This window comes from Marmota monax, unplaced genomic scaffold (assembly GCF_021218885.2).
Source record: "Marmota monax isolate L192 unplaced genomic scaffold, Marmota_monax_Labrador192_F-V1.1 WCK01_AAM20220418_F8-fsc00061, whole genome shotgun sequence".
In the NCBI taxonomy this organism is placed as follows: Eukaryota; Metazoa; Chordata; class Mammalia; order Rodentia; family Sciuridae; genus Marmota; species Marmota monax.
In genome coordinates, this window is record NW_026695230.1 from 15,781,214 (window position 1) to 15,806,875 (window position 25,662).

At 32.9% G+C, this 25,662-nt stretch overlaps 1 protein-coding gene across 2 annotated transcripts in view; it reads left to right on the forward strand.

Moving 5' to 3' along the window:
• Positions 1-25,662, forward strand: part of Sbf2 (SET binding factor 2) — a 426,994-nt gene that overhangs the window by 236,790 nt on the left and 164,542 nt on the right. For both annotated transcript variants that reach the window (XM_046438075.1, XM_046438076.1), the window contains exons 11-16: positions 227-340; positions 1,055-1,183; positions 3,502-3,600; positions 14,240-14,444; positions 16,513-16,622; positions 18,063-18,212. In XM_046438075.1, coding sequence (XP_046294031.1) covers positions 227-340; positions 1,055-1,183; positions 3,502-3,600; positions 14,240-14,444; positions 16,513-16,622; positions 18,063-18,212 — 807 coding nt within the window. The remainder of the gene's footprint in view (positions 1-226; positions 341-1,054; positions 1,184-3,501; positions 3,601-14,239; positions 14,445-16,512; positions 16,623-18,062; positions 18,213-25,662) is intronic.

Genomic DNA, 25,662 nt, shown 5'->3' on the forward strand with positions numbered 1-25,662 from the left:
TAACATGGTACAAGAGAATAATGCATTATTTTTTTTTCTCTAGAGGAAAATTGGACATACTAAGGCAAGTTTGGTTTGATTTAGTATGAAGAACTATTTAACAGCCTAAACTACCCAAAGATGGGAAACACAGACAGATTTAGTCTTTCCAGAGTTCTTTTTCATCTTTTTGACGAGTTTTTTTTTAAAGAAATTAAATTACCTAATGTATTTCTTATATTTTCAGGATAAAGAAGTACGAGCAGTTTTCCTTAGACTATTTGCACAACTTTTCCAAGGATATAGATCATGCCTACAACTTATAAGAATTCATGCGGAGCCTGTAATACATTTTCACAAAGTAAGATACAGTACCAAATTACATCCTTCAAAAAGCAGACTCTGATTTAAATTTTTAAATCTAGTTCATTTTTTTCCAGCCATATTTTTTTACTTTAATTTATCAAATGTGACTAAAAAACCTCTGCTTTGAGTGCTTAGATGACAATTTTGTTGTTGTTGTTGTTTTGTAGTTGTATATGCACAGCATGCCTTTATTGTATTTATTTTTATGTGGTGCTAAGGATTGAACCCAGTGCCTCACACATGCTACACAAACACTCTGCCACTGAGCTATAGCCCCAGCCAATTTTTTTTTTCAGTTGTTGATAGATCTTTATTTTATTTATTTATATGTGGTGCTGAGAATTGAACACAGTGCCTCGCACATGCTAGGCAAGTACATTATCGCTAAGCCACAGCCTCAGCCACTAGCCCTGACAATTTTTAATAATAGTAAGTTACTGACAATATTTTGCTTTAGAGCATGTTAACTTTAAATTTTTTTTAAGTTGATTGTTAGTTTCTGATTTTTCCTCCTGTTATATAGACAGATTTATTTTTTTATTTCAGGCATTAGACAAAAACCCTTTTTGAAAGAAATATATTTTATAGCAATGCATAGTTATTCATGGAGGCATTTATACAGACTTTGATCATTACATTGTAATTTTATTTTGACCATTTTTTCATTACCAAGTAATAAATTATCATTTCTCATTTTCTTTCTTTACAGACAGCTTTCTTGGGGCAGCGTGGTTTGGTTGAGAATGATTTCCTCACTAAAGTACTCAATGGAATGGCATTTGCAGGTTTTGTTTCAGAAAGAGGCCCACCCTATAGATCCTGTGATCTCTTTGATGAGGTATAATTCTTATAAAATGAATACATTATTTATAGAAGGAATTAGTATAGTAGTTAAAACTAGAGAAGCATTTTTAACCTTTGTTCAACATGTTATCAATTAAACATAATATAATCCAAATATTATTTATTATTATACTTATAATCTTCATTTATGGTTAGAAAAATGTAAGTATAGGATGTCTCAGAAGTACATAAAAATTTTGAACAACTGAATTTTCAATAGTTGATTAAAATCTTTTTGAAAATTTGACAGGGATGGTATTAGTAGAACTCTTACTTGTAGGGAATAATACAGTGATTCCTCTATCAGTCTGCTAGAGAGAAAGGTCTAATGGATGCATAGATGCAAACTGTATTTACATTTAATCAGTACCATGGAGCCATAGTTTATCATTATGGCATTCTTATTAACCAACAATCAACATTTGTCTAGCTCCCTCTGGAGATATTAAATATGTGAAAAACAGATTTCGTTTCTATTTTCAAGGAATTAGCCATATAAAAGGAGAAATCAAGCCAGTGTGACTCACAATAAAGATGCTGTTTTATAAACAATGAGTATTATTCGCACTTCAGTTTCTGGAAAGAGCACTATATTGGAACCAATACATCTAAAAGTTCCTTGAAGTCTGTAAAAGAAAACAACCTGAACTCAAAACCATAGAGAATATAGTAGTGGTTATATTTTGCTCCTGGTAGTTTTATGTAGAGAATATAGGAATCAAAGATTTAAAGATTCTTCATTCGTAGGAGAAGAGTCCTTTAGTCTTTGTAAAGATAGGTAAGAATCAAAGAAATGAATGTTTCAGTTCTGAATATGAAGACCTGTACCAAATGCTTTCGTTAATAAAAACATGCAAAGATTTAGGAGAGATTTTCCTGGTGTGGGTAATTCTTTCTTTCTTCCTTCTTTTCTTTTTAGTTAAAAAAGACATAATACGTTCATTTATTCATTCATTTATTTATTTATTTTTATGAGATGCTGAAGATTGAACCCAGTGCCACACATGTGCTAGGCAAGTGCTCTACCACTGAGCTACAACTCTAGCCCCAATTCTTTATAATCAATTATTGGGTATTGCTTCTTTACTGCTAACATGTATTATGACTGACCATTGCTTATACAAACATTTATATCAGCCTTTAGATTCTGAACTAAACAACTGACACATAATGTCTAATGAAGTTAAATTAAATGTCCTCCAAGGTCCTTTCTCGTTCTTAAATTTTGTTAGTCTCTGAAGCTTTATTAATGGTAACCTTGGTGTATGTACTCTTTTTCTCTTCTGTCCAAATTTTCCTTACTTATTCCACTTGATTTATCACAACTAAAAAGGCAGATTTATTACTCGCAGAAAACTTGCTTACCACTGCCTCTATTTTTGTAGGTCCTCCTCTGGCCTCTACTTTTTACTCAGCCATGACCTCCTGTTCTTCATTTTCAGCCCTTATCTCAACACCTCCTTCACAATTTCCAAAACTCATTGACTGTAGGAACTACTAAACTGCATTTGTGTTAGTCAGCTTTTTGTTTCTGTGTCTTACCCCTATACTCCTATCAAATAGGCATCCAAGATTTATGAAAAAGTTTGCCTTTGATTAACAGTCTTTCTGAATTCTGGCCTAGTATAGGTAAAGCTATAGTTTTATATGTGTGTATGCACCTGTGAGTCTATTAGTTTCTAGAAGAAAGAATCTATATTGTTCCTTTTCTTTTTTATCTTCCATCTGTTTTTTTCCATCAGCATTCTTTTCTCCACTCTAAGTATGTGTTACATACTTAGACAGTTCTCCCAGTAAATTTTGTTAATAGGGAAATGGACTATCATCATGTTCTTCTATTTTAATTTAGAGATGAGGAAATTGAAGCCTAGAAATTTTAAATGATTTGTCTTAGATCAAAGTGTCAGCAGAGGAAGGACTAAAGTCTGAATACCTTGACACAACCATTGGTTCTTTTATTGTGAGTTGGAAATATTTGGAGACTTTATGACTTCCTGAATTTCTCTGAGTAAGAGAATTCTCTTGCAAACAGCCTTTGGAATGATAGGATCTCTCAGTTTCAGAAATTACTTTTCTCAAGAAGAAATAGGGCCCTAAATCATTGAGGAGGGTCCACCAGGCAATCGATGAATTCAGTAGACCTTTATAATCCAGCATAGTGGTGAAACCAAGTAAAAATCTGCAATATTTTGTTTTAAAAATAATATATGTTTTGGATGTTTTTTGTTTTGCAAATTGTATAAAATTAGCACATAAATTTTTAATTCAGCATATTTTGGAGTTGATGTTCTACCATTTGATTCTTTTTCCAAGTTGGTAGCTTTTGAAGTAGAAAGAATTAAACTAGAAGAAAATAACCCATTGAAGATTATAAAGCATGTCAGAGAACTTGCTGAGCAACTGTTCAAAAATGTAAGTAAGTATATTTATTTAGATAGTGATTAATTTTAAAAGTATTAATAAAATATTTCCTTTGTAAAACTAAAAAGTTTAATATTTCTGGTGGTAATCTGTTTGCTCTGGACTATAGATTACAATATATTATAGTTGATACTCTATGTCGAAATAGCACATTTTCACCATGTTTTTCCTGTCCATTACTATTATGAAACATCTTAGTAACAATTTTTCTACTTATCATTTGCCCTCATTGTGATTTTCATTTTGATCTCATTTTTAAGACATAAAGAAAAGATTAAATGTATTGGAGATCAGAAGTATGTCAAATGGCATTGACTGATGTGCTCTACTTCAGTGTAGTACAGAGATTGTCAGCTAAATGATGAACATTATTTGAGTTGCGTTGTTTTGAATAGATAATGGAGGCTGAAAGAAGGAAAGCAAAATGACTGGTGACCACAGAAACCCAAAGGTGAAAATATTTCCTGGATAGAGGAAATGCAGTAAACCAAAAGATTAAGATGTGGTTAGGCATAAATTAACTGTGAAGTGACAGGGAACTTGAATGCTTGTGAAATAATGGATTTTGGCTAATAGTGATGGCAATTCCCTTGCTTGTGCAGCTTTGAGTCCTTTTGCTAAGAAAAGTAAAGTAAGTAGGTACTTCTTTGGTACTTCAAAGAGAAGTAGTGGGAAGATATATTCTTAAAGAAATATAGTTAAGAAGGACTTGGGGATCAATATCCAGGCCCCAGTAAGTGTTGTTTAATTCAGTTGTTTGGGCATTGAGTCATCAGTCACTACTTTTACATATTAATTTGAAATCTGAGAAGCAACTGGATAAAAGCAGGAATATTAAAATTTCATGCCATATTATTCAATTGTCTTCCTTTCCTTTCCCCTTTTCTTTTCCTTTTCCTTCCCCTTTTCCTTTTCCTGTAATGAGAATTGAACCCAGGGGGATTTTCACATACTACAAACCCATTCTACTCCTAAACTATATCCCCAGTCCCATTCAATTCTTTCTAAATTTCAAGTTTTACATTCAAAATCTGACCTTTCTTTGAGGGAAAGAGTACTTTAAAAAACAGATAATAAAAGCAAAGCTCAAAGGTTCTATATATGAGCAAACAAATCCTTTTATGAGTTTTCCTCATCTAAATCTTGCTTAATATTTGAAAATTTTATTTTAAGTCCTGTTTTATCAGTTGCTAGTGATTCACTATAAATTTGGCAATATATATGCTTTGCCTAGCATATAAAAGGAATGTTAATATCACTAAAAATGCAGAAATCATTAGGCATAGCATTCTTGTGCCTGTCAAAAGATTAATTTCCATGTTAAATTACTTAACACAGCGATACTTTGACTGTTTTTTGTAGATTATAAGTTGTTTTACTAAGAAGCAATATTTCATATTCCTAAATGTTACATCATAACATATTGGTTTAGCAAAAGCATAACTAAATGGTTTTCCTGACACTTTATATGCCAGAATCTGTTTCATGCATTTATTAACTGAACACATTTTTAGTTGTTTATAACTATGTCCAATATAATAAATGTATTTCTTCCTTAGAAACTGAAACTTAAAAAAAATTAAAAGAATTCTTTTAAGAGGAAAACTTGTGTTCTGTGGTAGTCTTTGTTATTTATGATGGATGTGTAGAACTAATATGTAGCCAAATGTCAAGAGAAATTTCTGGTTTTCCATTATAATAATAAATATTGAGTGGTTAGTGTAGTGTACCAGGTATGGAATTAAGCACTTTAAATACATCCTCTCTAATGCTTACAACACTATAAAGTAGGTGTCATTATCCCCATTTTACTTCAGTATTTGGTCCTAGGCTACTAAGGGTTGGAATCCAGATTTTTTTTTTTATTGGTTGTTCAAAACATTACAAAGCTCTTGACATATCATATTTCATACGGAATCCAGATTTTAAATTCAAGAATTTTCATCTGGGGCTGGGGATGTGGCTCAAGCGGTAGCGCGCTCGCCTGGCATGCGTGCGGCCCGGGTTCGATCCTCAGCATCACATACAAACAAAGATGTTGTGTACGCCAAAAACTGAAAAATAAATATGGAAATTCTTTCTCCCTCTCTCTCTCTAAAAAAAATAAAAAAGATTTATTTAAAAAAAAAGAATTTTCATCTAATTCTTATCTTTAATCTGTCAGCTTGACTTACCTTAAATTTGAGAAAATAATGATCTTTCCAATACATGTCACAACGTATTTTGACATACATTCTCCCTTGACCTTAGAAATGACCCTCTGAGATAAATAGGGCTGGTATTGAATATATGAGAAAACTGAAAATTAATTAGTTTTTTTTTTCCTTGTCCCAGGTAAGAATGATTTATTGTTGGATTTCAGAGAAGAACAAATGTCAAATGGGAATTAGTTAAGTCAAATCGTACTGATCCCTGATTAACTAGATTTTTATTTTTAGGTCTTTTACAACTATTCCAGAATTTCAAAGTGTTATAGCCAGTTAGTGAATAGAGTTTGGGTTTTGGTGTAGGTTTGTCTCCATTACATGAGTGCTCAATGCATACAAAGGCATGTGCCAGCCTGCTTTATTGTAAAGACAGGTTTTTTTTTTTTTTCTTTTCATTCTAGTACTGAAATTTTATGATACATATATTTACATTAAACCAGTACATAACTGAAAATTGCAATAAAATGAATATGCAGCCAGGCGAAGTGTTGCATACCTATAATCCCTGCAGCTTGGGAGGCTGAGACAGGAGGACCTTATGTTCAGAGCCAGCCTGCAATGACGAGGCATTAAGCAACTCGGTGAGGTCCTGTCTCTAAATAAAATACAAAATAGGGTTGGTGATGCAGCTCAATCCTTGGTACCAAAAAGAAAAAAAAAAATCCCAGTAGTTATACATTATTAAAGGCGAATAAAAATACTACACATTTCTTTAAAAATGACACTTCTAAAGAAATGATAATGAGTTATTTATTCTGCTACTGTATAAAAGACTGTCTGGTTAGGTAAGAGCCCTTCAACTATGTTTTATATTTCATGATTCCTGGGACTTTGTCCCCAGTATATTTCATTTAATGTAATTAGTTCCATTTATTCAATATGTACTTAGTAAGAACCTACTAGTGCCAGGAATTCTCTAGGTGCATGATTTTCCTAATACCTTTCAGAAAAGAATACATATACATATGAGAAAGAGAGAGAGAGCGAGCGCAAGAGAGCGAGCACGCGCAAGAGAGAGAGCGCGCGCACATACTCATACAAGGATCACAGTATCCCCTTCAAAGGCACACCTCTAATGACCTAATTCTTCCATCAAGCCCCACACCCTAAAGGTCCCACCAGCTCCCAATAACAGCACAGGCTAGTGACTGAGACTTAAATACATGGACCTTTGGGGAACATTCAAGATTCAAATTATAGTAGTGATAAAGTTGCTTTTTTGGGTTGATGCCAGTTCAAGATATCCATATGGTTCTATTTCTAACTAGTCAAGTTTTTTAAAATCACATTTCTAAAATTTCCTTTTGGTAAGCAAGAACCAACCATATAATTTGGCTATTTCCTATTATCAGGTTAAAATTGAGACCTGGTGATCCATTTAAATGTTTGTAAATACTTTATTGTACTGAAGTCTGGTATGTGTATCTAGCTTTTCTCCTTCACCTCCCTTTAAAGAACCTCAAAAAATCTAAATTTTCTAGTTTCTTCTCACCACTGACGTTTTGCCAATGTGAGTATCCAAATTATAACTGGAGCAGCTGCTCTTCTATCTTTCAGAAGCTTCCTGAATTATTATTAAAAAAAAAAATTTGCGAACTTTGGTGCAGTGGAAAGGTGGAATAAAGGAGAAGGAAAGAACTAAATCCATTAGAGACAAGTTATATAAGTAGTGTCAGAATTTATACAATGAAGATTTTTGGCAACACATTTATATATTTTTTCTGTTCCTATTAATTACGCTGAGTACTGCCCACTTTGGCTTTCAGAATCTCCCATGTTTACATGAGCACACATTTAGCTACTTATCTGCCTCATACGTATGCTCCTTACATACACTTATAAAGGACTACTGATGGTATACAAAATGAGAGCATTAAAAGGCCAAGATAAGAATTGTATAAATTTTCCTTCCAGTACATTAAGCAATCAGTGGGACATATTTGTTTTGTTTTGTTTGTTTTGTAGTTGTAGATGGACAATATGCCTTTATTTTATTTGTTTATTTTTATGTGGTGCTGAGGATCAAGCCCAGTGCCCCACGCATGCTAGGCAAGCGCTCTGCCACAAAGCTACACCCCAGCCTCAGTTGGACATACTTTTAATCTAGTACAGTCTTTCTAAATGGCTTTGCATCTGCAATATTACATAAATATTTGCTAAAGTATGTAATTTGTCTGAAAGTTTTGTTAAATGTTAAAAGAAAATTGGAAGACATTTTCATATAAACATGATATTTCTAATTGAGGTTTATATATATTTCATTGCCTGGCATTGAATCAAATAGGTGTTAAAATCAAAATGGCATCCTAACACCACCAAAAAAAACCCCAAAATCATATTTGTACTTTTTTCCAAGCATGAATAAAGGGATTTTTTTTCATTAAAGGAAGTAAAATATTGTAAGTACCTATAGTTTAGAAAGTCAAGACATAGACATAAACAACTTACTTGATTATGATAATGAAATAAGTACCCTAAACCAAACTTTAGACCTATCCATCCCATCTAGTTTGTTCATTTGTGTCAAGTTTCTTGTGATTTAATTTATCCATAGTAAAATTAACTTTCTTCAGTACATTTTTATAGGTTTTCACAGATGCATGTTGTCATGCAACCACTAGCACCATAATGAGTACATAGAACATTTCTGTCACCCCAGAAAGGTAATATCCTTGCTGGCAACCATTTGTCTGTTCTGTCTCTGTAGTTTTGCCTTTTCCATAATATCATTATGTAGGGTGGTTTTTTTTTATAGTTGGCTTTATTCATTTAATATAATTTATTTCACATTCATCCATGTTACTGCATGTATTTATGGTTAATTACTTTCTATTCCTGAGTAGTATTTTATTATATGGATATAACAAAGTTTTATTTTATCAATAAAACTACCATAAACATGTAGGTTTTTGTGTGAATGTAAGTTTTTATTTGTCTTTGATAAATATTTATGAGTGGGATGCTGGAGTATATGGATATGACATTTAACTTTATAAGAAACTGTCAAACTCTTTTTTCAAGTATCTTTATTATTTTGCATTCTCACAGCAATATATGAGGATTCCAGTTTGCTCTACATCTTCACCAGCACTTGGTATTATCAGTTTTTGTTGTTGTTTGTTTTTGTTTTAATCATTCTAATAGGTGTGTGGTAGTATTTCATGGTGCTTTAAATTTGCATTTCAGCAGGCAAAGGAGAATATAGGTCTCTTAGCTCATCATTGTATGCTCCCTTGGTGCTTGTGACAGAATTACTTGTCCTAGAATAGAGAATCTCCATCTGGAGTCTTGAGTGAGAGTATGACTCTCAGGACCGGGCAAACCTCCTCTGCCCCACCTCATGAAATGTGACAATGTCTGGAGACATTTTTGATTGTTGTAGCTGGAGGGGATGTGCTACTGTTAGCTAGCGGGTATAGGCCAGAGATGCTTCTCAACATTTACAATGCACAAAACACTCCAACCCCACTCCAATCTTAGAATTATCAAGGTCAAACGTCAGTAGTGCAGAGGTTAAGAAACAAATGCTTCTTTAGGACAGTCAACACACTAGATATACTAAATACAAATTTATTTGCATTTAAGGATAAGACATTAATTCAGCTGGGTGATCATTGAAAGGCCTATGAGGTAGCAAATTTGTTGATGTTTCATTACATTGTATACACTGCCAGGCAACTGGAAAGAGTCCAGTTACATTTTGACAGTGTTTTAATGATTTACTCCAGTGTTAGTATTATCTTCAACTCTTTGAAAGGATGTGTAAAATTTACTAACCCACATAGCTCTAGGTGTAATTGTACATGCTAAGTCATTTAAAACATCTGAATTAATCTGGGAAATTTGGTAACCTCTAACAAGCTCACACTAATTTGTCATTCACTGCTAAGACCAATGTGAAGAAAGATTTTTTTTTTCTCCATTTGACTGTTGCCTACTTTGAAATTTCTGGGGGGCTAGGGGTTTTTGCTTTATTTGGCTTTGTTTGGCTTTTATTTGGAGCATATTCTCAGCCCTACACATTCACAGCTAGTCTGCTAAAGGGAAAGAAAAAAGAGAAAAATCTGTTTCTAGACAAGATGATGAATATCATTTTTTCAAGAAAAATGAAAAATCATTGAATTTCCCATCACTGTACTTTACTCTTTTTTTAATTTGTATTTTTAATTGTAGATGGATATGATACCTTTATTTTATTTATTTATTTTTATGTGGTGCTGAGGATTTGAACCCAGTGCCTCACACATGCTAGGTGTGTGAGTGCTGAGCTACAATTCCAGTCCCTGTACTGTACTCTTAATCTGGATTACAGAGACCATTCTTGAAAATCATTATCCAAAATTCTGTCTTAATGATAGTTCATTTTCACCTATAATCTCAGTGATTTACAACCCTGAGGTAGGGGGTTAGAAGTTCAAATCCAGGCTTGGCAATTTAGCAAGATCCTGTCTCAAAAATAAATAAATAAATAAATAAATAAAAGAAAAGGGTTTGGGAATGTGACTCAGTAGTGCAACTTCCCTGGATTCAATCCTCAGAAACCACCACATGAACAATAACCTGATTTCCCTCTCATTGACATCTTCTCAAGAAGTCTTTGGGGGGAACTGGGGTTTGTAGCTCAGTGGTAGAGCACTTGCCTCACATATGTGAGGCACAGGATTTGATCCTCAGCACCACATAAAAAATAAACACATAAAGGTATTGTGCCCATCTACAACTAAAAATATTAAAAAAGAAAAGAAAAAGAAAAAGAAGAAGTAGTTTTTTGGGGACCAAGTTAGTTTTAAGTTGGCAAATGCAATCCTTTACATTTATCATGCAGACCATTAGAGGGCAGCAGTGCACAGACACAGCCAGAAAACCAAACATGAGATTTGAGGGCATGTGAGTCTTTTTTGAATCTTCTAAAAACAATTGGAATTACCATAATTTAGCAGATTTAACCTATGGTCTGTATTTTAGTGTAGAATTTTTATACAACTACAAGTTGCCTCAACTTTGAACTTTAACACTTTTAATTGGCTTGTTATTCTGATTGTGTATGAATTTGTTTTGTAGTATTTCTGATTGCATATGGAAAGGCTGTTAATAACATAGTACCATCAAAGGTGATATATATTTAAACTCTTACTGGGTACTACTACTAATATTACTGTTGTCGTTATTATTAAAATATAAGTAGCTGATGATGTGATGAGACTCTTGGTAGGAAGGAATGCTTTTAATTTCAGAAGTATGATGCCATGCCAAAGAATATGCAATGAGTAAGTATTTTTCAAATAAATTCAATCTAGATTTTTGGAAAACAGCTTTTAGTTTTATTCTGGGAAGGGGAAAGAGAGACACTGTATCTGTGTTGGAAGAGCTTTCCTGTAACAACTTGCAACAATCCTCACAAGAACCTTATGAAGTAGCTACCACAGTATTATGTTCAGTACATGTGAGGAAGCTAAAACACAATGGGGTAAGTGAATTGACACTGTACCAGCTCATAATAATAGAAAGCAGCCAAGCTGGGATTTGAACCAAGGCATTCTGAAATCAGAGACATGAACTAGAAGTGGACTACCTTTCTCCCTGAATTGTAATGACATCTGTTTCTATCACATTTTCACGTCTAATCTTATTTCTGAGCTCTTTGGTTATTCTGTTTGTTCATTTAGCCCTTCACTAATGTTAATTGTTGTACTTTGTTAATTCTTTTTATATAAGTTTTATATAAATTTTGATATATGGAAAGCTTGACTCTCCTCTTACTTTTATTCAGAATTTCCTTGACTAATTTTGCATCTTTGTTCTTCCCTATTAAGTTCAGGACTAATTTGTCATATTGCATAGCAAACTCTTTAGGAATTTTGCCTACAAGTGTTATATGCAATCTTAACTTTCTGAATCACCCTAAGTCATTCTTGGAACAAGATATAAGGTAGACAGATAAAATATAAGTATAAAAGATATTGGCATAATTAAGGAGATTTCTACTTTTATGTTTTCATGTTTTAAAACTTATAGTGAATATTGTTTTTATGGTAAACATTTGAATTTTGATTATTTTTATTATAAAAATAGGTATAAATTAGATAGAAGTAGTAGAGAATATACTTTAAATGATTCGTGCCTCAAGGTCAACATGAATTACCTTTCCAGCCTAGAGAAAAATCTGCCCAATATGTTTTAGGAAATTATTAATTACAGTTTTTGATAATATATGGGTAGTAATTATGTCTAATGAACAGAGAACAAATGTACCATTTTTTGGATAGAACAATTTCAGTTACAAACCAGTGGTGTTTGAAGATTTTTCAACATATGCTTTAGAAAAAATAACCACTGGAGTAAGAATTTACTTATTTATTTTTCCCTGTCTTTGCAAATGATGTAGAGTGTTAGTAAAAAGCATTCATGAGGGCTACTTTGGTATGAACAAATTTTGTATCTGATTTTATCTTATCAGGAATCTTGTAAGATAACCTAAGTACATATCTTAGGCAAAGTTATTTGTCCAGCATCATATAATGAGTAAAGCAAAAACTAGAATCCAGACCTTTTACACTTAAGGCAATCTTATTTTCATTATATTGCTGAATATTTGCTTACTGTATCATCTGCCCTAGCCCAGCCAAAAAGAATTGTGGTGAGCAGTTCTAATAAAGGATGACAGTTGGCCATTTTTAACTGTCAGGAGGATGTATGGGTAATATATTGAGTTTAATCTACAACATGATTACAGATTCAGTGGGAATAGGCACTTTCTGGTTTTAAAAGATAACTAATGCTTAGCTAATTGGCTTAAGAAGGGTTGTAAAGCAACCTTCTCTAGAGAACTTTATAGAAAGGCTGAATTCCATTCTGTCTATAGTATTTGAAATATAATTCCACTTAACTAGGTGCCAAATAAAAGTTCATGCCAGTCTTAAATCTTTTAAAATATTAGCTGATAGGGTTTGGGGATATAGCTCAGTGGATGTATGCCTGAGGCCCAGCACCAAAAACAATAACAATAATAAAAATTAATTAGCTGACACATTTAATTAAATTATTGCAATTTTGATGTGTGTTTCATCTTTTGTACCACTCATCAGAATTCAGTAAGAAATCATTTAGAATACCTCCTGCATGCAGACAGTTTCTTGATGTAACCAGTGTACAGCAGAAGACAAAAGAATATATATTGTTTTAATTGAATGAAATACCTGCCCTCATGGAGCTGCATTTTAGTGAGAGAAGAATAAATAAGTTAAATAAAATTCTTAGTGATAAGCACTAAAGAGAAAAATATAATAAGGAATAAGCAATGTATTTGGGGGAGAGTATAATTTTTAAAAGGATGGCAAGAAAAGATGACATTTGAACAAAGAAATGCACTCCAAACAGAAGGAACAATTAAGTGCAAAGGCCTTGAGGCAGGAACAAGAAGGTCTGTGCATTTGGAGCAGAATGAATGAAGGCAAAAAATTGTGTAGAAAGGCCAGATCCTATAGGACCCTGTAAATAAGAACTTTTGAGTTTTACTCTGATTGAGATGTAGAACCATTTGAATGAAAAGAGGAGTTATGTGACAAATCGACATACTTTTTAACTGGATCACTCTGTCTACAGAGTTGATGGAGGGAATAAGGGTGGAAGCAATGAGACCAGGTAGGAGACGATTATATTGTTATAGTAGGAGAGGTATTGGAATGAAACAAGGTATCAATGAAAGATGGAAAGATTATAAACATATTTGAAAAGTAAAGTCCGCAAGTTTGCAGTGGAATGGATAACTGGATATTAGAGAAAGGCATTAAAGATGACACAAAGCTATTCACATGAGTGATTAGAAAAAAATAAACATAACACTTACTGAACTGGGGAATACTAAAGAATGCAAATTTAGAGATAGGTAAAGATTAAGAGCACCATTTTAGACATACAGTGAAGATTTTATTTTAAATCCAAGGGCTACTTCATCTGGATAATTCATTAGATTGGTATATAGTTCAGGAGAGAGCTTGATTGGAAGTAAGAATTTGTAACTTATAGGGTGTTTTATGATTAACAGATAGGAGATCGCAAGTGATCACCAAAGAGGTAAGTTTTAATAGAAAAGAGAGTCAGGGACTGAACCCTGAGGTATTCACATTGTTAATAGATTAAGGTCATAGACAAAGAAGTAGCAAAAAGACCCAGAAATCAAGTAAAGAAAATGTTTGTGGAAGACGAAGACAAGTGACCAGGTGTCTCAGATGCTGCCAATAGATCATGGAAGAAGTTTGGTTCTGATACTCTGTGTTTTGGGCATATATATATATATGAATGTATATAGTATAATCACTGATCTGTCTGATTTCAGTATGTGTCCCTCTGTGCTCCTCTGCCCTTTCTGACTATCTGCCATTGTTATTTTAACTATTAAATAATTTACTATTTTGATGTTGCAGGAGAATCCAAATCCTCATATGGCATTTCAGAAAGTTCCACGCCCAACCGAAGGATCTCATTTGCGAGTTCATATTCTTCCTTTCCCCAAAATTAATGAAGCTCAGGTTCAGGAATTAATACAGGAAAATCTTGCTAAGAACCAGAATGCACCTCCTGCTACACGAATGGAGAAGAAATGTGTTGTGCCAGCAGGTCCACCTGTTGGTATGTATTTGTCTGTTTTAAAAGTAAATTTTTTATCAAGATACAAGACACGAAAATAGAAAAGTATATTATTTGATGAATTTTCACAAAGTGAACAAAGTCACATAAGTAGAATCAGAACATTATCAACACTGAGAAACTCTCTTCTATTCACTGCTCTCACAAAGGATAATCATTAAACTATGCTACCACTGTAAAATCTTTTCTTTTTATGAAATAGCTTTTTTTGAGATACAATTCACATATCATAAATTCTCCCATTTAAAGTCTGCAATTCAGTGGTTTTTTTAGTATATTCACAGAATTGTTCAACCATTACCATTAGTTTGAGAACATTTTTATGAGCCAAATAGAATATCTTGTACCTACTAGTAATTTCCCATTTACTCACCAAATCACCTCCTTTCCAGATTTAGGCAAATAATCTGTCTTCTGTCTTCATAAATTTGCCTCTTCTGGCCATTTTTATAAATAGAATTTTATAAATAGAATATGCTATTTGATCTTTTGTGACTAACTTCCTTCGTTTGCATAATATTTTCAAGGTTTATCTTTGTTTTAGCTTGTATCAGTTCATCATTGATTTTTCATAACTGTATAATATTCTATGGTAGTCTTTAGATATGTGGTAGGTGAACAGATTGTGCCTTTAGATTCTAAAAAATAGCCATATATACAAGTCTTTCTTTTTGGCTTCATTTATTTGACTTTTTGTCTTCATTAATACTTCATTTGCACAAAAATATGGTATAGTTCTTTGTGAAAATATCCTTTTTTTTTTTTTGTACCAAGTTTTGAACCCAGGGTCTCTTAACCACATCCCCAGCCCTTCTTTGTGTTTTATTTAGAGACAAGGTCTCACTGAGTTGCTTAGGGCCTCACTAAGTTGCTGAGGCTGGCTTTGAACTCAAGATCATCCTTAGCCTCTCGAGCTGCTGGGATTACAAGTGTGTGCCATCACGCCTGGAAAAATATCCTTTTTATTTTATTACAGTATTTTTTTTACAAATACTGCTTTCATTTATATCTTTCTAATATTCTTTTAATAAACTAAATATATTTGGATAACTTTAAAGATTAGAATTTTTCAATTCTGTGTTAAAAGAAAATTTGCAGAAATTAGAAGTGACTTTCTGCCAGACATGGAGTATATGCCTGTAATCCCAGCTACTTGGGAGGCTGAGGCAAGGGGATTGCAGGTTCAAGACCAGCCAGGCAACTTAATAAGACCTAGTCTCAAAATAAAATAATAAAAAGGGCTGGCAGCATAGCTTAGTGGTAGAACATGTGTCTAACATGTGGGAATCCTGAGTTCAATCCCCAGTACTGGGGGGAAAAATGACTTTCCTGAGCCAGAATAGCCATACATTGGCCATAATCATTTCTTTACTTTTTTTTTTTAATACTACTTCTTCCCTTCAAGTCCCATATGCACAAATTTGTAGTATCTAATTTTTTTGGTATATACTTTTTCCTTGGTAATATTTTAAGACTGCTTTTTCTGTTGGTATTCCTCTTGTACATTACCTATTTTTGTTGTTGTCCCGTACCCCAAATATTCCATATCAGAACAGTTAGTTTACGATTGAAATTTAAAATAGTTGTTTACCTTTACAGTATAATTTGCTTAAGAGTTAAGTGTAACGTGAAAAATCTATCCTGTGGAATTATCCATTAGTCTAACATTTCAAAACGTGAAAATGTAATCAAATAATGAATTGGAATACCTTCAGTTCCATATAACAAGAGAAAAAAAATTCTGAATGTTGTTTATAAGTCTTTTTTTTTTTCCCCATACCAGGGATTGAACCCAGAGGTACTTAAGCCACATCCCCAGCTTCTTTTCAGCTTTTTTAAATTTTGAAATAGGATCTCATGAAGTTGCTAAGGCTATCCTTGAACTTGAAACTTTCTGCCTCAGCCTCCTGAATCTTTGGGATTCAGGATGTACCACAGGCATGCACCACCATGCCCAGCATGTTAACAGTCTAGAAGTAATATTCCCCTTGCTTTTGTAATTGCCAAAGAAGTTTAATTCAGTTGTATTTTCTTTATATTTCTTTACTAGTTTCAATACTGGATAAGGTGACAACAGTTTTCAACAGTGCACAGAGACTGGAAGTTGTTAGAAACTGTATCTCATTCATATTTGAAAATAAAACTTTGGAGACTGAGAAGGTAATAAAATGCCATTTTCCCAAGTAAATATTTATCATCTCCTGTTTAGATTTACATGTTAAAGTAACTGGTCTTTCCTCTGATTCTATCCCTTTTCCTACTAAAATGTCCTTTCATTATTATAATCCCTTTAAATGAGTAGTGATTAAGATTTTAAACTGTAGTCTAATGCTAATTATATGGCTATAAGAAAAATATTGATGATAATTTTTCCCTGATATTTTAAAACATTGTCCTGAAAACATTATTCTATATTTTAAATATAATTTTATTTATTGTAGAATGTAGCTAGATTTTATAATGGATTAAAGAAGCCTGTACTAAACTTTAAATGACTACTCAGCCCTTTTATGTTTGAGGACTTTGTTTCCATTTCTTCTTATGGTTGAAATGTTGCAGATTTCACTTCTCTACTTTCAGCTTTCACCTACTGTTTCTTATACCTGCCTATAACATTATTATACCCTCTTATACTTGGACTTTTTCCCTTTCCTTTTTATTTGCTCCTTTGTTCTGTTCTTTAGGTTTCCCAAATCAAATAAGCTTGTTATGACTTTGCCTTACATGGAAAACTGGAAGAGGCATTCTTGAGTTTCTTGTGAAGAAGTCAAAGAGTTTTAATGCATAAACCTAGAGATATCTGTTGAAGTTTTTCTGAGTTTTTTTTTTTACTTATTTTCATATTGAAATGAGGAGAAGAGATTGTAAAACTATCTAGTCATCCACTAATATTGAGTAGTGATAAAATAGCTGACCAATTTAGAAGTATGAAATTGTTTGTGGGGTTTTTGTATGTTTGGTTGGTTGGTTTTGGTACCAGGGATTGAACTCAGGGGCACTCGACAACTGAGCCACACCCCCAGCCCTATTTTTTGTAGTTTCTTTAGAGATAGGGTCTCACTGAGTTGCTTAGTGCCTCAAAGTTGCTCAGGCTGGCTTTGAAATTGCAATTCTCCTGTCTCAGCCTCCCAAGCCCCTGGGATTACGGGGGTACACCACTGCGCCCCGCCTGTGGGTTTTTTAAAAATCTGTCATCATAATTTTTCCTTCTATTCTTACTATGGATACTTGGCCAGTTATAGAAAGTATCTATCTGTATGTAGCTTTGTGTTGTGTTCTGAAGCAATCGTCAGTTTGGTAACTAACATCTTGTTAAGTCTCAGGGAAAAAATTAATGTTTTTTCAATTTACCACATAAGCTCATTCTGCTTATTTTTCATGCTGGCTTACAAATAAATAGAACTATAAACCTATCTATTTATTAATCATCTTTCTAGTAAATCACTTCTTCCCTAGGAATTTCATTTTACTAATAACTTTGTTAAATAGTTGATAGGATGCATTTGAATTTTCAGTGTTAGTGTGTGAAAGATTTTGGTTTTTTCATTTTGTTTTTTCCCTGTGGTACTTTTTGGTCACTTGTATCCCTCTTGTCCTTAGACCCTTCCTGCCGCGCTGAGAGCCCTTAAAGGAAAAGCAGCAAGACAGTGTCTCACTGATGAACTGGGCTTGCATGTACAGCAAAACCGGGCAATATTGGACCATCAACAGTTTGACTATATAATAAGGATGATGAATTGTACTTTACAGGTAATTTTTAGTCCTTCCAGATTATTCCTCTTATTTGAGGATACTTCCCACCACCCCACAGGAGATTAATAATTACCAACGTATTAAATTCTTGAAACTGCTACAGCTAATAGGATGAAGACCCAATATTCATACCATTTCTTTCAGAAGCTTGTACTCATTACTTGACATAAATATTAAGATTCTCTATTTATTTTTTGTTTATCTTGAAAAATATCATTTTATTAGTTTTGTAATATAAGCAAGCTCTGTGAAAATGGAATGTTATCTTTAAAGCACTGAGTTATATATTACTTAATATCTATAGTCACATCAACCCTTTTCAGTCAGTTTTTAGGTAAGGCAGAGGGCAATTAATGATGGATAATCCAAATGATAAATGAGTTAGTTATTAAGCACTTTGTAAGTGTAGAGCACAAAAGAAAAAGTTTATAGTGAGCTTCAAAACATCTTAAAGAGAGAAACTTTGAAGACCCAAATTAGGAGAAGCAAATACTCTGGTTTCCTTATTAGGTATTCTGTAACATTCACATCCTGTTCTCTATTGCTGATGCAAAAATCCTTTTTCAAAGAGAAAATTTAATGAAATATGGAGAGTTCAAAAGTATCTGTGGGACCCAGATAAAATAAACAAAATAATGTATGTTAAACATTATACACATATCAGAAAGAAAGAATTATAGGGTATAATTAGTTTAAAAATTATGAATGAAAGAGGGCCTAAGTAAATAAAATTTACCATGTCTATGGATTGAAAGTCTTCTATAATAAAGATATCAGTTCTCCTCAAAATAATCTAAAGAGAAAGTGCAGTTCCTATCAGAATCCCAAGTAGATGAGCAAAAGCCTTATAATTACCAACATGCTGCTGAAGAAAAACAACTAAACATAAGAATTTGCCTTTTCAGCTATTAAAAATTTTGCTTAAGATTATAGTAATTAAGACAGTGTGGAATTTGTACAGTCATAATTAAATTGACCAATAGAACAGTATAGAGAGCCCCAAAACTGATAGATTCATATGTGGAAATGTGGTTTAAGAGGCTTGGCATCTTAGACTAGTGGTAAAGTGATAGAGCAATTCATTAAACAGTGATGAGAAGTTTGGATGAGTGCATACACATAATATATCATTGATACAACGATTGTACATATATCTCACAGCATATACAAAAATCAATTCCACATGGATTGAAAACTTAATATGAAGAGCCAAAAAAGCTAATCTGAAAGCCTAAACTGTTCAAAACACAGTACAAGAAATAACGTTATGACTCTGAGGGAGGGAAGGATTTTTTAAACACATCACAAATGGTGCTATTCTTAAAAGAAACACTTAATACATTTGACTTCATGGTGTTCATGAAAAAATATACCATAGATAAAAAATACAAACCAGAATGAGAGATGTTTGTAAAACATATAACTGTCCAAAGGTTTGTACTGAGGTTACAAGAACTCCTACAAATCAATTAAAAAAAAAAAAGGAAGAAAAACCTAATTTTAAAATGGGCAGAAGATTAAAGAAACCCACTTGGTTAAAAAGTGTATGAAAATCATCTGTAATGATCTATATCAGTAAGTGAAGAAATACCTTTTATTTTGTCCTGGAAACTGAATTCAGGGGCACTCTACCACCGAGCTACATCTCCAGCCCTTTTTATTTTTTGAGACTGCATCCCATCAAGGTGCAGAGGATCTCACCAAGTTAGTGAGGCTGGCCTAGAATCTTGTGATCCTTCACCTCAGCCTTCAGAATTGTTGGGATTACAGGTATTGCTCACCTAAAAATAGCAAGATAGGCTTTTACAATTCATTGTTTGACAAAAATTTTTAAATTTGTTGTTATTAATTATTGGCAAAGTTTTGAAACAAATAGAACATATAAACTGTATTAGTGAATGTATAAGTTGATGTAACCACTTTAGAAAATTTTATGAGCTATAAGAAAATAAATAAGATCATTTGTCATTTTCTAATAAAACTGCCTATGTGGCATAATCTGTGACCCAGAGACTCCTTCCCTAGAGGAGCTCTTGCCTATATACACCAAGAAGCATGCACAAAAGTGTTCATAGCAGCATTGTTTTAAATAGCAGAAAACTCGAAACAACTCATAATGCCAATCAGCATAAGACTGAATAAGTAAATTATGATATCTTCTTATAATAGGAGATTATTTAGCAGACAATAAATGAATTGTAATTACAAGTGATAATGTTGACAAACCTTAAAGAAGATAATTTTGTGCAGAAATAAAAATAGCTCAATTACAACATGGTTCCACTTTATAAAATTGAAAAATACATATTATTTAGAGAGATTTAATTTAGTGATACTTATGTGGTAAAAATATAAAGAAAATCATAGTAATAAGAAGCAAAATATTTAAGAAAATTACCTTTGGGACATAGAGAGGAAGGATGGTGAACATGGGGCTCTCTAACAGTGAGGGTAATATTTTATTTTTGATATTAGGTATATAGGTGCTCATTGTATCACTATTCTTTATAACTTTATAACATACATATTTTATGTCTTAGGGTACTCCTCTTAGTTTTTTTGCATGACATATTTATCTTCCCAAACTCATTCCAAAGGATATCTTTCTTATAAATTCTTACTTAAATATTTGTAGTGATCTAGTCCACAATGAAAAATGTAATCTTGTAAGAAGCACTGTGTAGTTTGTGTAAGTGATTTGACAGAATAAGAGATGGATCACCTTTATTGGAAATACATTCTTCCTTAAGAGTATAAGATACTTGATATTAGAGTTTATAACAGCAAAAAATCCAAACAACCTAAGTATTTACCATTTGGATATTGATTTATTTAATTAACATACAACTCTTCTTTAGAATACTGTTTGATTACTAAATAGAAACAACTTTATATATGTACTGATGTGGCAAAACTTGTTATATATATGCAGGAAGGTATAAAGGAAGTTAAAATAGATACAATATGATTCTGTTTTTGATCTACACTTACATATATATATGAATGTAGATGATAGTAAAAATCTAGACAGATATTTACACTAAATTCTTAATAGTGGTTATTTCTGAGATATGGATTAGAAAAAATTTGATTTCCAACGTAAACACTTCTCTGTCTGAAACACACATAACTATATTATGTAAAATTAATTACCAGCATATATTAATTTATTATTGTTAATATACTAGTTAGCATATACTAATTAATTACTGTTATTATAGAGAATAAGAAATAGGGTTAACAGATCAAGGTCTCCAGATGCCCTAAAATTAGGCAGTTCCATGATTGTCTAATTATTGTATTAAAACTATAAAAACTATTTTAGGAGCTTTTATCCATTAGTGCTTTCATTACTGTTTATTAATAAAAGAACAAAGTTTTAAGATCTTCTCAAAATTTAGCACATAGAGTTTAGTAGGTCGCTTGTAAAATAGTGGATTCTCTTAGGCTACAGATATTTTTCTTTCTTGTTTGAATAATCATATTTCTGGAAAAGAAAAAGTATGTGAACATTTTTTGCTGCTTTCAAATACACTTGGATTGATGGGTATTTAATATTCTATAATTTAGTATTTCATATATACATAAAAAATCCTGTGCTACATCAAGCACATGCTATTTAAGTCCTTCCCAGTTATGAATGGACTTGCATGTGATATTCTTTTCTTAATAATGAGTTTTTTATCACCAACTTGGGATTTATTAGTATTCATATTCCTGTTGCAAGAACATACTTATGGGGATTTAACATGACATTCTGAACATTTTTTTTGCAAAAGCATAAAGGTTCAAGGCAGAGAGGCAAAAACATCTGTGTTCATGTTTTTAGAAAGAAATATTAAATGAGCTAATTTTTAAGTATTGATTCAAAAATCTCAGTAAATTTTTACTTTTCATGACCTAGAAGTTATTCTGTCTTTCCCGTCCTCAAGAGAGAATTAAAATGGAACATGAGTCCTGCCAAAGGCTATTTTGTTTATCAGGTTTATTCACTGCCAAGAAAACTTTTTACAGCATTGTTTTATAGAGGTTATAGATTAATTCAACTACACATCATGTCATTTCAAAGAACTGATCATATTTTATTATTTTTTAATTACCAAAAATCTCATCCCTAAATTCATGATCTTAACTCTCCATTTTACCAGATACACAAAGTCTTTTATTGTATCAACCTCTTAGCTAATGTCTTTTAAAAATAAATTGTAATTTGAAAATCTAGTGAAGGCCTCCATTTTAAGCATCATGATAAACTGCATGCTCTGAGGAATCCTCTTATTAATGTAGAAATAGATTTTAGAAAATTGCAAACACACACAAATCATGATTTTGATACATTGTTTCCAAGAAGAAAAGAAAGTCAGTCTCTAAATATACCCTCCCTAGAGGAAAGACAATTAGGAAAAATCAAGTCCTGTGCAATGAGTTATTGGTTAAACCAGATTTATGAACAAAATTAAGCCTTGAAAAGCTGGTTGAACTGGAAAGTTTTACATTTCAATCTAGAACACTGAAAAAGAATAAAGTAGTCCCTATTCAGTAGCATGCCCTCCACCTTTGCCCCCGGAAGAAGCAATTGTGAATCATTTTTGGAATAATGCATCCCTAGTTTAGGTAGTCAGGATGCCCATAGATTAAATTCAATAAAGTATTGATTTGCAATTTTAAAATGACCAAATGCCAAGGAAATGAGTCAAGAAGGAATTAGTGTCAAAAGAAACAAACAACAGCAAATTTAGACCTCCAAAGACTATATTTATAGGAATTATCCAATTTGAATAAATAGTAATTGGAGTTATTAAATAAATAAGCCAGGCACAATGGCACAAACCTGTAATTCCAGCAACTCTAAAGACTGAGATAGGAAGATCACAAGTTCAAGGCCATTCTGTACAATTGGGCCAGAGTCTGTCTCAAATTTTTTTTAAATAAATAAAAAGGGATAGGGATGTAATCAGTGGTAGAAGACTTGCCTAGTACGTGTGAGGCCCTAGGTTCAATCCTCAGTAGTGGAGGGGGTGTGGTTTGAACACAAATTGAGCAAATAACAGGAGATTAACAATAATGGTCACGTAAAGTTAAATTATGTAATCACTAAAAGCAAAAACTGAATGTGGAAGACTTAGTATTGTTCTCTATAAATTGAACTATAGATTAAATTAGTTTAAATCAAAATTGCAAGTGAATTTTTTTTAAAAATTGACAAAAGTGATTCTAGAATTTATATGGGAGTACATAGGACTGAGAATGCCCAAAGCACTTTTGAAAAAGAACAAAATTGGAGGATCTGATTTTAAAAACCTATCAACCCACAATAATCAGAACATTGTTGTATTGACCTAAGTAAATATCAACAAATAGGTGAGTGGTAAAGAATACTAAGAAACAGCCCCACATTTATGGCATTTTTGACAAAGTCATCAAAATAATGCAATAGGGAAAGGAAGGTTTTTTTAAGTTTTTTTTTCCCCCTTATAAATAGCATTGAAATAGCTAGCCAGGCAAACATTAACTCTATCAGCAAACAAGAATAACTTGAAATAGAGCATAGACATAAAATGTAAAACCACACTTTTACTAATTTAATTGTTTGGTGGGGTGGGAATGGAACCCAGGGCCTTATTGCATATTAAGCAGATTCTCTAAGCTATAACTCTAAACTCCCATAAAACTTAGAGGAAAATATAGAATAGTTTCATGATTTAGAAATGAACAATTTCCTATATCATAGAAAGCAATAGAAAAAAATTAAAAATTGTAACTAGATTTTATCATAATTAAAACTTAAACTTATGAAAAGATACCCTTGAGAAAAACAAACAAGCGAAACTAGAAAAAAATGTCCAAAGTATATATCTGACAAAAAAACTGGTATCATGTTCATCTGAAGAACTTCCTACTAAAACCAAGGGATGGGGTGTATCTTAGTGGTAGAGCATTTGCCTAGCATGAACAGAGGCCCTAGGTTTGTTTGCCAGCACTAAAGAAGGGGGGAAAAAAGAAGAAGAAGAAGAGGAGGAGGAGGCCAGGTATGGTGGTACATATCTGTAATCTCAGTGACTGGGAGGCTAAAGCAAGAGGATTGAAAGTTCAAGGTCAGCAATTAAACCATCTCAAAATAAAAAGGATCAAGGATACAGCTCAGGGGTAAAGCTCCCCTAGAGTTCAGTCCCCAGGACCAAAAAAGATATAATCCTAGTTCTCAAGGAGTTCAACAATCTAGAAGAAAAGTTTCATGGATTAACTAATATAATAGGATAAGTGCTGACAGAGATCTAAAGAAAATACTGTGAAATATGAAAGGTCTTATGGGGCTTCCGGATTGGAGTAGAAAGGATATAGTTACAGAAGGCATTTGTCAATCAAGAACTAGGACAGAGTGTTGCTGGTAGATAAAGTTGCTAGAAAACAGAAGTATGGAAAGGGCCTGTATTTTTGAAAACTAGAGAATATTTTCATGTCATTGAGTATGAAAATGCAATTGTAGAAGAGAGGAGAGAAATACTCGACAGAGTAACTTCTATTAAAGTGAACAGATTGCATACATGCATTTAATCTGCACACCTCCCAAACCCCACTAAAATAATAAGATTTGTCTTTAAATGCATAAATCCATAGGAAAGGAAGAAGAGGAGACAGAAGACAGCATTTTGGAAAGTAGAAAACTGAAGGATAAGTATTTTTACTTAGAAGACCCAAGAAAGCCTTTCCCAGTTGGCAGTGGGAAAAACTTTAAAGCATCCCAGTTTACAGAATCCCAAAGGGCTCTAGGATTAGATATCCAAATATCTCTAAAGCAGGAGGATACGGTTGGGCTAGAACATTAAAATCAAGGATTGGTCAAGTCTCTGAGATGTAGTGAATGAAGTCCCCTCCCAAATCTTTTCCTAATGTTGTGTAAATAGCCAGTTGCCTTTCCTTTCTTTTGGCAGGAATTGGATATTTATTTGTTTATGTAATTATTTTCAAGAGAGAGAATATCACAGGGGTAGGGAATAACTGGGTCTGGTGAGAGAAATTCTATCTTGCTGCAAACAAAGGGTTTAAGTAAATGCCAGATACATATTAAGATTGCCAGCAGGCTTTCCCTCTTCAGTTCCCAGAACTCTGGCAGCCTTCCCTTAAGGCAAAGGATTAGAAGATTGTTCACTGAGAAATGTGACCAGCCTAAGAGAAACTTTATTAAAGACACTAACCTTAGGAGTTTCTTAATAACAGCAGCTCTGCCAGGTCATGCTATAATGACCCTCCCAGCTTTGTCCATGTACACGTTCTGTTCTTTTGCCATTCATTGGTTTACTTCTCCTTGTGATGGACAACCTAAACAAAAGGGACCTTTAAACAAAGGTAGTGCCTTCTTCCCACCTTTGTTCCCCAACTCTACTCCCATTCTCCACATCCCCATGTTAAGAATCATCTAGTCACAATCTTAACTCTTCTGTATTCT